The 13223-nt window shown below is 46.9% G+C and overlaps 2 protein-coding genes across 5 annotated transcripts in view; one reads left to right on the forward strand and one right to left on the reverse strand.

Annotated features, from left to right (window-relative positions):
- Nucleotides 1-373: 373 nt before the first annotated feature.
- RPS27A (ribosomal protein S27a) lies at nucleotides 374-3463 on the reverse strand. The gene is given in 6 exon segments (XM_033175691.1): nucleotides 374-599; nucleotides 1062-1193; nucleotides 2110-2195; nucleotides 2882-2936; nucleotides 3415-3435; nucleotides 3437-3463. Coding segments are annotated over 6 exon segments (471 nt in total). The 3' UTR covers nucleotides 374-449.
- A 119-nt stretch (nucleotides 3464-3582) lies between these two features.
- CLHC1 (clathrin heavy chain linker domain containing 1) overlaps nucleotides 3583-13223 on the forward strand; it is a 68368-nt gene continuing 58727 nt past the window's right edge. For 2 of the 4 annotated variants that reach the window (XM_033175686.1, XM_033175688.1), the window contains exon 1: nucleotides 3583-4057. The gene's annotated coding sequence lies outside the window, so the exon portion shown is untranslated. Of the gene's footprint in view, nucleotides 4291-13223 lie in introns of all 4 variants that reach the window. The other 2 variants (XM_033175685.1, XM_033175687.1) reach the window with 2 other exon arrangements.

The following is a 13223-nucleotide window of genomic DNA, read 5'->3' on the forward strand; positions in this document are numbered from 1 at the left end:
CTACACAAACCGTGATTCTCAAAGACAAGAGATAGGCACTACTGGCCACTGAATGGGTAAAGGGAAGGGATGCTGCTCATCACATGACAGACCCCACAACAAAGACTTACCTGGCCCCAAATGTCTATTGTGTTGAGGTCAAGATGGACAGAAACAAAAACTGGCTTATATTTAGACAACTTACATTAAGTATAACTTCTGCCAAAGTATAGATATTCTAAGAAGTTACTATGAATTGAAAGTATCAAGAGGTTTACAAGTGGTTGGCACCTGGCAGGTATACAGAACCACCGGGTCACACAATCCCCAGAAGCAACATTCATACAGTGATAGCAATAGCACTAATAAAGGAAATGGTGTGACCATCAATTTGGTGCTTAAAAACTATTCTTTTTACTACAATGAAATCCAACAATAAATGTTAGTTCGTGTCTTTTATTAACTCATAGTTACTTGTCTTCTGGCTTGCTGAAGCAGTAAGTCAGACAACATTTGCCACAATAATGTCTGTCAAAGTGGCTTGCCATAAACACCCCAGCACCCTATTCATCAGACGGGCACTCTCGACGAAGGCGACTAATTTTGCCATTCTCATCCACCTGAAAAGTACAAACCTGCTGTAAGATAATTTTACAACACATTTTGAAGTCTAATTTAAGTGACTCAAAATATTTAAGCTTTTACTATGTAATACTGGTAGTTTTCGTGCTTACAAACCAAAGCACCCTAAATTCTCACCAGTTATTATTACTACAATGAAAATATTCAGAAGTCTTGGGACTTCTGAACACTAAAGGCCAGCTTTGCAAGTCGTAGACAAAGGTAAGACCTGAACCCAGACCCGACTTTGAACTCAGAACCCTATTACATAAGTGATTTCAAATACCAAACAGGAAAAACCCCAGGAAGTCTGAATTTCTCATTTCCAGAATACCTCATTTAAACCAAAATGGGGTAATACTGGATACTTAAGTCCAAGAAAATACTGACAAGTTACTATAAAGTTTTCCAAATAAGCCAAGACTTTGCTGACATTCTGCCCATCACTTTAACTGGCTCACCTTATAATATTTCAGGACAGCCAGCTTAACCTTCTTTCTCTTGTGCTTATTCTTCTTGGGAGTGGTGTAAGACGACTTCTTCCTTTTCTTAGCACCACCACGAAGTCTCAACACAAGATGAAGAGTAGACTCCTGTTAATGGAAGAATGACGTAAGCTTTCATGATTCCACCAAGAATGGGCACACCCAACATTATGCATCTCTTAATTAAAAGCAGTAGCAGTACACAGTAACATTTATGAGGTAATCTTGCTGCCCCCGTCCCAATAAAGTATCTGATTCTTAACAGTTTATAGGGAGATTAAAGAATGCATTACACGGCCGGGCGCGGTGGCTCAAGCCTGTAATCCCAGCACTTTGGGGGGCCGAGACGGGCGGATCACGAGGTCAGGAGATCAAGACCATCCTGGCTAACACGGTGAAACCCCGTCTCTACTAAAAATACAAAAAAAACTAGCCGGGTGAGGTGGCAGCGCCTGTAGTCCCAGCTACTCGGGAGGCTGAGGCAGGAGAATGGCGTGAACCCAGGAGGCGGAGCTTGCAGTGAGCTGAGATCTGGCCACTGCACTCCAGCCTGGGTGACAGAGCGAGACTCCGTCTCAAAAAAAAAAAAAAAAAAAAGAATGCATTACATTACACCATGGGATGCAACTTGCAAAATTCATAATGGGAAAAACTAGAGTAGTGCTTCTCAAGTATCAGTATAGGAGTTACCTAAAAATCTACTGCTGATCTAATGCCATTCTCCCTTTTTGCGTGCCAAAATGTCCAAAATACACCACATGGAGTGGCTCACGTCTGTAATCCTAGTGCTGGGAGGCCACGGTGGGAAGATCACTTGAGCTCAGGAGTTTGAGACCAGCCTGGGCATGGTGGTGTGTGCCTATAGGTCCAACTACAGAAGGCTAAGGTGAGAGGACCACCTGAGTCTGAGAGATGGAGGCTGCAGTAACTGTGCCAAAGTCAGAGCCTGTCTCAAAAAAAGTAAAATAAAAAATTTCCAAAATAACATTTTTTTTTCAAGAGGCTGCTCTTCCCCTAGACAGACCTTTTGAATATTGTAGTCAGACAAAGTACGTCCATCTTCCAGTTGCTTGCCAGCAAAGATCAGTCTTTGCTGATCAGGAGGAATTCCTAATAAGAAAAAAACAAGATGTCACAGCACACCAAGCCTGTGATGTGCTCCAGATTTATAAGGTAACACCCCTTCATCAAATACATGGTACTAACGGCTGACCATAAGCCCTTACTAGAGGTTAGGCATGGTTCTAAATCTTTACACATCACATTTTACTGCATTTAATCTTAGGGACAATACTGGACTGTCTGCAGTGGCTCACGCCTGTAATCCCAACACTTTGGGAGGCCGAGGTGGGGGGATCACTTGAGGTCAGGAGTTCCAGACCAGCCTGGCCAACATGGTGAAATGCAGTCTCTACTAAAAATACAATAAATTAGCCGGGCGTGGTGCTGCACGCCTGTAATCCCCACTAGGGAGGCTGAAGCACAGAAATCACTTGAACCCGGGAGGCGGAGGCTGCAGTGAGCCGGAACGAGCCAATGCACTCCAGCCTGGGCGACAGAGGAGACTCCCATCTCACACAAAATAAGTAAGTGTCCAAATTCACACAAGTGAAATACACCTCAAGGATTCCAATCTAGAGACTGTGCTCCCCGATCACAAACATTTATTGTGTTATTCCCCAAGTATTTTGTCAATCTGCCCTTCCCCCCCTCACCATGAGCAGATATGTCTAGCACCTACAGGTAGGCTGAAGTCTCCACAGGTTAAGTTTTCTTAACTACAAAGTATTACTTGCCTTCCTTATCCTGGATCTTGGCCTTTACATTTTCTATCGTATCCGAGGGTTCAACCTATGAATGTTAAAATGAAAGTATGTTGCTTTCACATTACGGAACTACAGCAGAACTCATTTAGTTTGACAATTACCACTGAACCGAACCGGCGACAGGGCTGAAACCTACTCAAGAGACCTATTACCCACCCAGTGGGCAACCTCCCAAGTCGGCTACCGGAAAGCACCTTCATCTCCCCAGCCCAGGGCGGGCGGCCGCCACAGGGCCACACATGCTCGCGTCCGGCGGGCGGAGTTCCCCGGCGCAGCTCCTCCGTTTTAACTAGCCGGAACCTCTCGAGAGGTGAGAGGCCCGCCTTTGGCCACCGAAAATCACTTCGAGACGGTTGCTCAGCAAAAGATACTCATTTCAAAGCTTAAGTTTTAGAACCCAAATTCGGAATCATGGTTTAAGTCATGGAAAGCAGAGCCGGTCCTAAAATCCACCTCAGGACCTTAATCGGACCTTGGCTTCCTCATGACCACCTGGCCCGTACCTCGAGGGTGATGGTCTTCCACCGTAAGGGTTTTCACGAAAATCTGCATTTTGGTGGCGGCTCCACCTGAGGTTGGGGAAAAGGAAGAGACGGGTTAGGTCAGAGATCACAACAGAAAGCGGCATAGGACGCTGGCCCCAGAGCAGCCAAAGAGCAGACACTCACCGTAGATAGCGGATCGAAAAGGAAGAACGCGGCGCAGGCCCACGGGGTTTCCCGGTGCCCCAGCCGAAAGACCCACCTCTTAGGCGACCACACCAAATGCCTGACTGCCGTCCCAGCGACAATCCAACCCGGTGCTAGACCAGGACGTGAAACTCGTTTCTCCTCTCCCTAACCTGGGCTTATTTCTCACTTTAGACTTCGGAATGCTTTCGAAATGGTAGGTTTAAGAAACGTAAAAAATGTTTTAAAAAGGTTTTTCCCGTGCAGTCAACGTGGCTAAGAGAATCTTTAAAAGGAGGTGGGTCGAGGGGAGCCTCATTGGGGAAGAGGTAGGAAATGGAAGTGTATTCTGGGAATTGTAGTTCTCCACTGCTTTGTTCTACCTTGGACTACTTGTCCCAAGATGCAATTCCGCCTCCCAGATTCCCTAGTTACTGTCTCTAAGCACTGAAGTCGGTGTTTGGAGAAAGGGACTCAGGTGAGGACCGGAGGGAGGATGAAGCGGAATAATGGTTTCCGGAGCGTGGAAACGGGCCGGAAGTGACTAGGAAGAAAGGTTAAGGGGCGGGCGAAGAGTGCGGGGCACGAAAGGTGTCCTTCGCCCATTTGCAGAAGCGGTGAGGGGCAGAGAATCAGCGATCTACCAGCCGCTCCCTGGGCCTCTAAAGGAAGGGAATCTGCATGGCCTGCTCCAGGCAAACTGAAAAATAGGTGAAATCTTCGGAAGCGGGAGTTCAGCCCTTTCTCGCCTGTAGCCCCTCCCTGCTTTCAATCGCCAAGTCTCTCCCAGTCTAGGAAGAGTCTGAGTATTATGTGTCACTCCTTAGTGTGACACGCTTTAATATGTTGAAAAATCTCAGGAGTTTTCAAATTTTAAAGTGAAGCCGTACGGAAAAGAAACCTGCAGAATGGTTATTTAGCTGTAGCATTTCCACATTTGGGCTTTGGGAGTCTTGGATCTGAGAGGAAGTTTTGGGGCTATGTATCGGGTGCTCTTCCGGCAAGGAGGCCAATTAGAAGCAAGTTCCCCCCGTCCTTTCTCCACTCCACAAACCACAGAGTCCTTTCTAAGGAACCTTCTTAATGTCTTCTGTATTTATTTCTTCATCCTCTACCGCCTGCGACCCCATCCCCAAATTTAGACCTTCATTTTCTCTTGTAGGGGTTCCGTATGTAACTCTTTATCTCTCTCCAGTCTTTCCTCCTTTCTAACCCACCTTCACTATTGCCTCCAAAATATTCATTCTGAAAGGTAAATGTGTGTTATTATTCTACTTAAAATACCTCACCTTCAGGATACAATTCAAATCTCTTAGAATGACACGCAGGCTCTGCCTTCCTTACAACCCAATCTGCTAAACCCATTACTCTACATTTTAGTAAATGAAGCTAATTTAATTTCCTGACTTATGCTCTCCCGTGTTTTGGCATTTCTGAAGATTCCGATCGTTTCTTCTTCCTGGAACGTTTTTCCTTTTTTTTTTTTTTTTTTTTTTTTTTTGTGCGCGCATGTGTGTGTGTGTGTGTGTGTGTGTGTGTGTGGTGTGTGTGTGTGTGTGTGTGGTGGAATTTCGCTCTGTCGCCCAGGCTGGAGTGCAGTGGCGTGGTCTCAGCTCACTGCAAACTCTGCCTCCCAGGTTCAAGCAATTCTCCTGCCTCAGCCTCCCGAGTAGCCGGGATTACAGGCACCCACCACCATACCCAGCTAATTTTTGTATTTTTAGTAGAGATGGGGTTTCACCATGTTGGCCAGGCTGGTCTCGAACTCCTGACCTCAAATGATTCACCCACCTCGGCCTCCCAAAGTGCTGGGATTGCAGGCGTGAGCCACCACGCCCTGCCTCCTGGAACATTTTTCATCCCATAGTCTGCCAACTAGTCTCTACAACAAAATTTCCCAGAGTTGCTTGTACACATTGTCTCTAATCTTTCCCTTCTGTTGTCTGAACCCACTCCTGTCAGGCTTTTGTCCCCACCATTCTGATGGGCTAGCTCTTGTAATAGTCACTAATGACCTCCATGTTGCTAAATTCAATGGTCATTTCATCTTATTTGATCTGTCAGCAGTATTTGACACAGTTGCTCATTCCATCTCTTTTTGAAACCCTTTCTTTACCTGACTTCACCTCTTTCAGTTTTTCTGCCACCCTGGAGGCTCTTTTCCAGGCTCATTTGCTGCTTCCTCTTGATCTGCCAGACCTCTAACCATGGAGTATCCCCAAGACCCAGTCCTTGGACCTCTGCTTTGTCTGCATTTTCTTGGTTATCTCATTTTGTTTAGTAACTTTTAAAGTATCATCATATGCAAATGACTCATAAACTTATCTGTCACTCAGACCACTTACCTCAACTTCATATTCACATGTCTAGCTATGTACTCAACATCTCTAATGGACAGGCCCCAAACGGTTAATTTCATGAAATTGCTCTTCCCATCTTTATATATAGCAATTCCCATTTCTCCAGTCACTAAGGTCAAAAACTTTATGGTCATCCTTGACTGCTCTTTTAATATCCCACATCTTATCTACCTTGGCTGATCCTGGCTTTATTTTCAAAGTATATGCAGAACACTTCCCACTACCTCCATTGTTACCACCCTGATTCAAGCTACCATCATCTTTTGCCTTGATTATTGATTGCAATAGCCTCCTAACAGTATTTCCAGCTTTGACCCTTGCGTCCTCTAATCTGTTTTCCACAGAACAACAAAAACAAAATTTTTCTTTCTTTTTTTTTTTTTTGAAATGGAGTTTCACTCTTGCTGCCCAGGCTGGAGTGCAATGGCACAATCTTGGGTCACCGCAACCTCCGATTCCCAGGTTCAAGTGATTCTCCTGCCTCAGCCTCCCCAGTAACTGGGATTACAGGCATGCACCACCATGCCCAGCTAATGGTGTATTTTTAGTAGAGACAGGGTTTCTCCATGTTGGTCAGGCTGGTCTCAAACTCCTGAACTTAGGTGATCTGCCCGCCTCGGCCTCCCAAAGTGCTGGGATTACAGGAATGAGCCACCATGCCCGGCCAAGAACAATTCTTTAACATGTTAAGTCAGCTGTCACTCTTCTGCACACAGGCCTCTAAAGGCTTCTCATCTCACTCAGAGGAAAGCCTAAATTCTTACAACTGAGGCTGTTGCTCCAGCGCTGGAACAAGTAGAGGCCACAGTCCAGTGTTGCTGCCCTTGCCAAGTCTGCCCAGAGAAAGAGACCTCTTTTTCTAAACCGCACAAAGGTACCCCCTGGGCTGATAGTAGTTCTGCCCTCAAGACCCTACATCCTACATAATCCGGCAATTACCTCTCTGACCTCATCTCTTCTCTCCCTTTCTCATTCTCTTCTAGCCCCACGGGCCCTCTTGCTGTTCCTCAAATGTTCTGTCCCACCGTGAGGCCTTTGGACTGGCTACTGTCTTTACCTCAACCACTCATCTCCCAGGAATCTACATGACCTGCTGTTTTCAGATTTCTGAAATGTCACCTTATCAGTGAGGTCTTTTGTCTATCATGACTTACTGCCCTTATAGAAAATAGCATCCTCCGTTACTCTCTATGCCCCATACCTTGTTTTATTTTTCTTCATACAACTTAACCCCCATCTGCATACTATATTTCTATCTATCTATCTATCTATATATAATTTTTTTCTTTTTCTTTTTTTTTTTTTTGAGACGGAGTCTCCCTCTGTCGCCCAGGCTGTGTTACAGTGGTGTAATTTCAGCCCACTGCAACCTCTGCCTCCCTGGTTCAAACGATTCTCATACCTCAGCCACCTAAGTTGCTGGGATTACAGGTGTGAGCCACTGTGCCCAGCTAATTTTTGTATTTTTTAATAGAGACTGGGTTTTGCCATGTTGGCCAGGCTGATCTCAAACTCCTAACCTCAAGTGATCCACCTGCCTCGGCTTTCCAATGTGCTGGGATTACAGGCATGACCTGCCGTGCCTGGCCTTTTTTTTTTCTTGTGTGTTGTCTGTCTCTACATGAATGTAACCTCTATAGGATTAGGGACTTTGTTTTGTTCAATTCTGTGTCTCCATTGTCTAGAATAATGGCAGACAAACAATAGGTGCCCCCCAAATATTGAGTAAATAAATGCAGCACAACTTAAGCATTGCCCTAGATTTTGTTTTCCTAGATGTTTTCCCTAATGTTTCCTTGCCCCCTTCGACAGGCTGATGAGATGCCCCTCTGGCCTTCTGTAGCCCATTGTGCTCACCTCTGTCGCACTGCCTTTTCTGCTTTGTAGCAGTGGCTCATTTACTAGACCTGGAACACTTGACTAGGAACCCTTGTGACTTGTCAACATATCCCTAAACGTCTCATATCAATGAAGGAACGAATGGTAATCTTGGTTGGTTTATGTAACTCAATGGCATTTTGTAGATGCTAAGGAGCAATCACTTTAGCTGTGTTCTGGTTTGAGAGCACCACAAGTCCAATGTCTTATAAACAGACTAGATTATTGTTCAGTGATTATTGATTATTCAGCAAACATGTTTGAGTACTGCTCTGCTAGAAACTATATTATGCACTTGCATGCATATGGTGGAGGAGGGATAATGGGGAATGAGAACATTTTGTTTCCTGATCTTGTCAGGCTTATAGCCTAACAGATGAGACAGAATATAAACAGGAAGTCTGTAAGGCAGTGTGGTGGAAGAATAATACCATGATGGAAGTGCACAGTATTATGGGCGAACATAACAGTGGCATCTGACCAATTTTAAGGGAATCCAGGACAGCTTTCCTGAAGCTGAAGAAAGAGTAAAAGCCAAGTGAATTAAAGTGATAGTATGTATGTGTTTTGGGGGTTGGGGCTAATGTAGAAGGATGGTCTGCAGGCAGGGGGAGAAAATTATGAAAGATCCTAAGGTAAGAGAGGAAGTTCATGGGAGTGGGGATGGGGATATGGGGCAAAGGACAGGGACATGAAGAGAGTAAATTTGGTCAAAGAACAAGAGTAATTGGTTCTTGAAGGGCACTAATAGGCCAAGTAAAGGAATTTGGATTTTATCCGAAGGGTAATACTATAGGAAGCCACTGGTTTCCAAATGTCACTACCCCCTCCCTAATGACAACACTCGTTTCTTCCTCTTTTGACTTTTATCTTTTACTTTTTTATATTTTTATTTTTTGAGACGGAGTCTTCCTCTATTGCCCAGGCCGGAGTGCAGTGGCGCAGTCTTGGCTCACTGCAACCTCCGCCTCTAGGGTTCAAGTGATTCTCCTGCCTCAGCCTCCTGAGTAACTGGGATTACAGGCATGTGCCACCACGCCTGGCTAATTTTTGTATTTTTGGTAGAGATGGGGTTTCACCATATTGGTTAGACTGGTTTCAAACTGCTGAGGCCAAAGCAGGCTGATCACTTGAGGCCAGGAGTTCGAGACCAGCCTGGCCAACATGGTGAAACCCCATCTCTACTAAAATTATAGAAAATTAGCCAGACTTGGTGCCCTTCACCTCTAGTTTCAGGTACCCGGGAGGCTAAGGCAGGAGAATCACTTGAATTCAGAAAGTGAAGGTTGCAGTGAGCCGAGATCGTGCCACTGCACTCCGGCCTGGGCAACAGAGCAAGACTGTCTCAAATCAAAACAAAAATAGTGAAACTATCTGACAATGGGGGAATAAATTAATGGAGCATCATACCATGAAATACTGTGTAAGCTTTAGAAGTCATGTTTTAAAAAACGATTTAACAACATGAAAAAGTGCTTTTAATATTAAGTGAAAAAAATGTGATGCACAACTGAATATAGAGTTTAATTTCAAGTTTTATAATGTTTGGAAGGAAATATTCCAAAATATTAAATACATACTTATTTCTTTTTTTTTTTTTTTTTTTTTTTTTTTTTTTTTTTTTTTTTTTTTTTTTTGTTGAGACGGAGTCTCGCTCTGTCGCCCAGGCTGGAGTGCAGTGGCCGGATCTCAGCTCACTGCAAGCTCCGCCTCCCGGGTTTACGCCATTCTCCTGCCTCAGCCTCCCGAGAAGCTGGGACTACAGGCGCCCGCCACCTCGCCCGGCTAGTTTTTTGTATTTTTAGTAGAGACGGGGTTTCACTGTGTTCGCCAGGATGGTCTCGATCTCCTGACCTCGTGATCCGCCCGTCTCGGCCTCCCAAAGTGCTGGGATTACAGGCTTGAGCCACCGCGCCCGGCCAAATACATACTTATTTCATTAATTTTGTTTGGTTTTTATTTTCCAAATTTTATACCAGGAGTATGCTTCTGTAATTAGGGAAAAAGTTACGATGTTTTGCCTTGCCAGTCATTATTAAGCAAGCCAAGAGTTCTGTTTGAACTTAATGTGACTAAATCTTAGGAACTAACTTCTGTATCCAACTTCAGTTAGACAATGATTTTTTTTTTTGGAAAAACTTTTTTTTTTTTTGAAATGGAGTCTCACTCATGGCTGGAGTGCCATGGTGCGATCTCCGGTCACTGCAACCTCCCCCTCCTAGGTTCAGGCCACTCTCCTGCCTCAGCCTCCTAAGTAGCTGGGACTACAGGCGCCCGCCACCATGGCCGGCTAACTTTTTTGTATTTTTAGTAGAGACGGGGTTTCACCATGTTAGCCAGGATGGTCTCAATCTCCTGACCTCGTGATCCGCCTGCCTTGGCCTCCCAAAATCAAGCTGGGATTACAGGCTTGAGCCACCGCCCTTCAGTAAAAACTCTTTATTCATTCCTTCATCACGTGACAGTTGGCCTTGAGTATTTCCAAAGAGCAGTTCCTGCCTCAGAACTCTAAGCAGACATTCCAGAGCTCACAGATCAGTGCCACACCAACTGCTACCTGGAAGCTTCAGGGAGATGGGGAGCCTGGAGGAGGGGATGCTGCAGGAACCCTGGCAGGCAGTGGGGTCAGGCTTCAAAGGCACCCAGGACTGAATTCGAGATGGCAGGGGGCAAGCAGGCAGGCAGCGTGTTGGTCATGAGGTGCGGGGTGAGGGCAGGAAGCCCACAGCATTACTGACTTGGGGTTGGAAGAGACAGATTGGAGGGGCCCGAGCTGAAGCCAGAGCCTGAGGGAACTGGAGAGGCTGTAAGCCAGCACTCAGCTTCCCAGGAGACCCCAACCATTGCCGGGTCCAGAGTGCCCTGGGAGAACGTCAGGTATCCACGTATTTCAGTGGAAGATTCTTTTTCCAAACATTAGCTGGTTCTTCGGGTTTTAAATTATAAACAGAGTACATGATCAAGGTTAAAACCATTTTCCAAGCATCACATAAGGATGGGAAGTAAAAATTCTATCCTGCTCTAGACCTTCCAGACTGGCTCCAGAAGGCAGCTGCTGTCAATGATTTTCCTTACAGAGAGACCACTGCAGCCACCTACTGTGCGCCATGGCCCCCACACAGCATGGCGTCTTCCCCTACACGGACCTGCAGGTGGCCTCTTAGGAGCTGCCTCGCTGAAGGAGTTCATCCCTCTCAGTCACATCTGAGCAGCACTCAGGCCTCAGCCCTGAGGGTCATGCGGGTGCGCCTGCCCCAGTTCCCTGCTGTGTCTGGTCTGGCATCTATCTGCCTTTGGGCTACTTTTTCGGCACAGCTCCCTGGGCCTGTGGCTGCTCCAAGCTGGACTCCAGCTCCCCTGGGCTGCAGTGCTGCTCCCTATGGTCCAGAAACAAGGCCGGGCACGGGGACTCCCAGCTTAGCAGCATCTCTGGCGCAGGCTGGCCCAGGAGCTTTCCTTTTCTCCAAGTCTTGCTGAATTTTCTGAGGAAAAGCACGATGTTCTCCTGGACACAAGGGAGGCAGAATCTCTTGAAGTAGAAAAAAGTGCACTCCTTTCCAGTCTTCCTTTCTCAGCTTTTCCTGGACCGCCAGCTCCTCAATGCGCCTCAGACACTCCCTACCCGCACTGCGGAGGCTCCTCCTGCCCTGGCCCATCTCATCCCCCCTTGGCTGTTGATACAGCTCCCCTGTGTGCATGTCGCCCTGTGGCAGATGCTCAGGGACTTAAGACTCCTGGATCACTCCTAGTACACTGGCCACACAACCTGATGCACAAACTGCAGGGCCAGCCAAGGACCAGGAATCTGACCTTGTCGGAGATGAAGGGATCCTTCATGACATAGCTTTCCTCCAGAAGGACTATCGACTGGATGTAGCGAGCTGTCAAGGCATAGAGTTCGCACTCAAACACTCCCAGAGCGCGGCACTCTGCATGAGACGCCATCCAGCTCCTTCTTTGACTATGGAAATAAGTACATTATCAGCTGGCCTCTGGCTCCTGGTTGTGACCTCCCCTCGCCTGAACTGAGCTTGGTGTGTAAGGGCGTATCAAGTTGTATGGGCTTCGCCGCTGGGTGACCCCAAATGCAACTCCAGGAAGCGTGGGTTACCAGTGACTTTAAAGTTTCCATCAGCCAAGCGCGGTGGCTCTTGCCTGTAATCTCAGCACTTTGGGAGGCCGAGGCGAGTGGTCACGAGGTCAGGAGTTCAAGACCAGCCTGGCCAACATGGTGAAACCCCCGTCTCTACTAAAAATGCAAAAATTAGCCAGGCGTGGTGGCGGACGCCTGTAGTCCTAGCTACTCTAGAGGCTGAGTGGGGGAGAATCGCGTGAACCCGGCAGGCGGAGCTTGCAGTGAGCCGAGATCGTGCCGCTGCACTCCAGCCTGGGCGACAGAGCGAGACTCTGTCTCAAAAAAAAAAAAAAAAAAAAACAGTTACTATCCGATCGCGGGTGTGCGTGAACCTGATCCCGCTTCTCTTCTGAACACCCGGGCGTCCTAGACCCCTGCGGAGGCTCCTGGGGGCGGCGCCTGTAAGCAGGGACCGCTGAGCAGGTCCGGGGTCGGTAGTGGTCCCCGCGAGCCTCCGCGCGCCCTCACTCGCCCCAGCGCCGCCCGAGGGGGGGACCGTCCCGCGAGGCCGACACCCCGCTCCTCCATCCGGTCCCCAAAGTCCAGAGCTGCCGCGCCGACCCCTGGCGCTCGGAGCACAGCAGGCCACGCCGGTGGAGAACTCAATCCCGGCGAGTAGGAGGTGCCCTGAGGCGGGGCTGGACCGGCCCACAGCGCGCTCGCCCCCGCCATACTGCTGCAGCTCGTGTTTTTTGTTTGTTTGTTTGTTTGTTTGTTTGTTTTTGAGATGGAGTCTCGCTCTGTCACCCAGGCTGGAGTGCAGTGGCGCAATCTCGGCTCACTGCAAGCTCTATGTGGCTGCTTGAAAGCTGTACACTGAAAAATACTGTTATTTTTGACATAATTGAGGGATGGATTTTAGCAGAAGTCCTGACCTCTTTTTGCTTAGTACTTTAATATTAAAGATGATTATAATGAAGTTTATTATAAAATAAATACATTATTTATAGCTGTTTTGTGCTGGATGAAGCTAGGCCAGATAAGCGTGGGGGTCGTAAAATATTTGACCTTGTTTGTGTGAAGAGGCTTACAAACTAGTTTTCCCACATGACACAAATAAATATAAAATACCAAACCTTCTATTAGAAAGTGCGATTTATACATAAGAAGCCATCAATTATATGATACATGTGAGAGGAGTTGTGCACAGTTAGGAAGAGAAGAGCTCTTCATTGAATGGTGTTTGGTATTTCTGTGTTTCTGTCCCAGAGCAGCAGCATATGGCAGTGGAATAGCATAGTTTTTTTTTTGTTGTTTGTTTGTTTGTTTGT

The sequence above is a fragment of the Trachypithecus francoisi genome, unplaced genomic scaffold (genome assembly GCF_009764315.1).
Source record: "Trachypithecus francoisi isolate TF-2019V2 unplaced genomic scaffold, Tfra_2.0 Lachesis_group17, whole genome shotgun sequence".
Lineage (NCBI taxonomy): Eukaryota > Metazoa > Chordata > Mammalia > Primates > Cercopithecidae > Trachypithecus > Trachypithecus francoisi.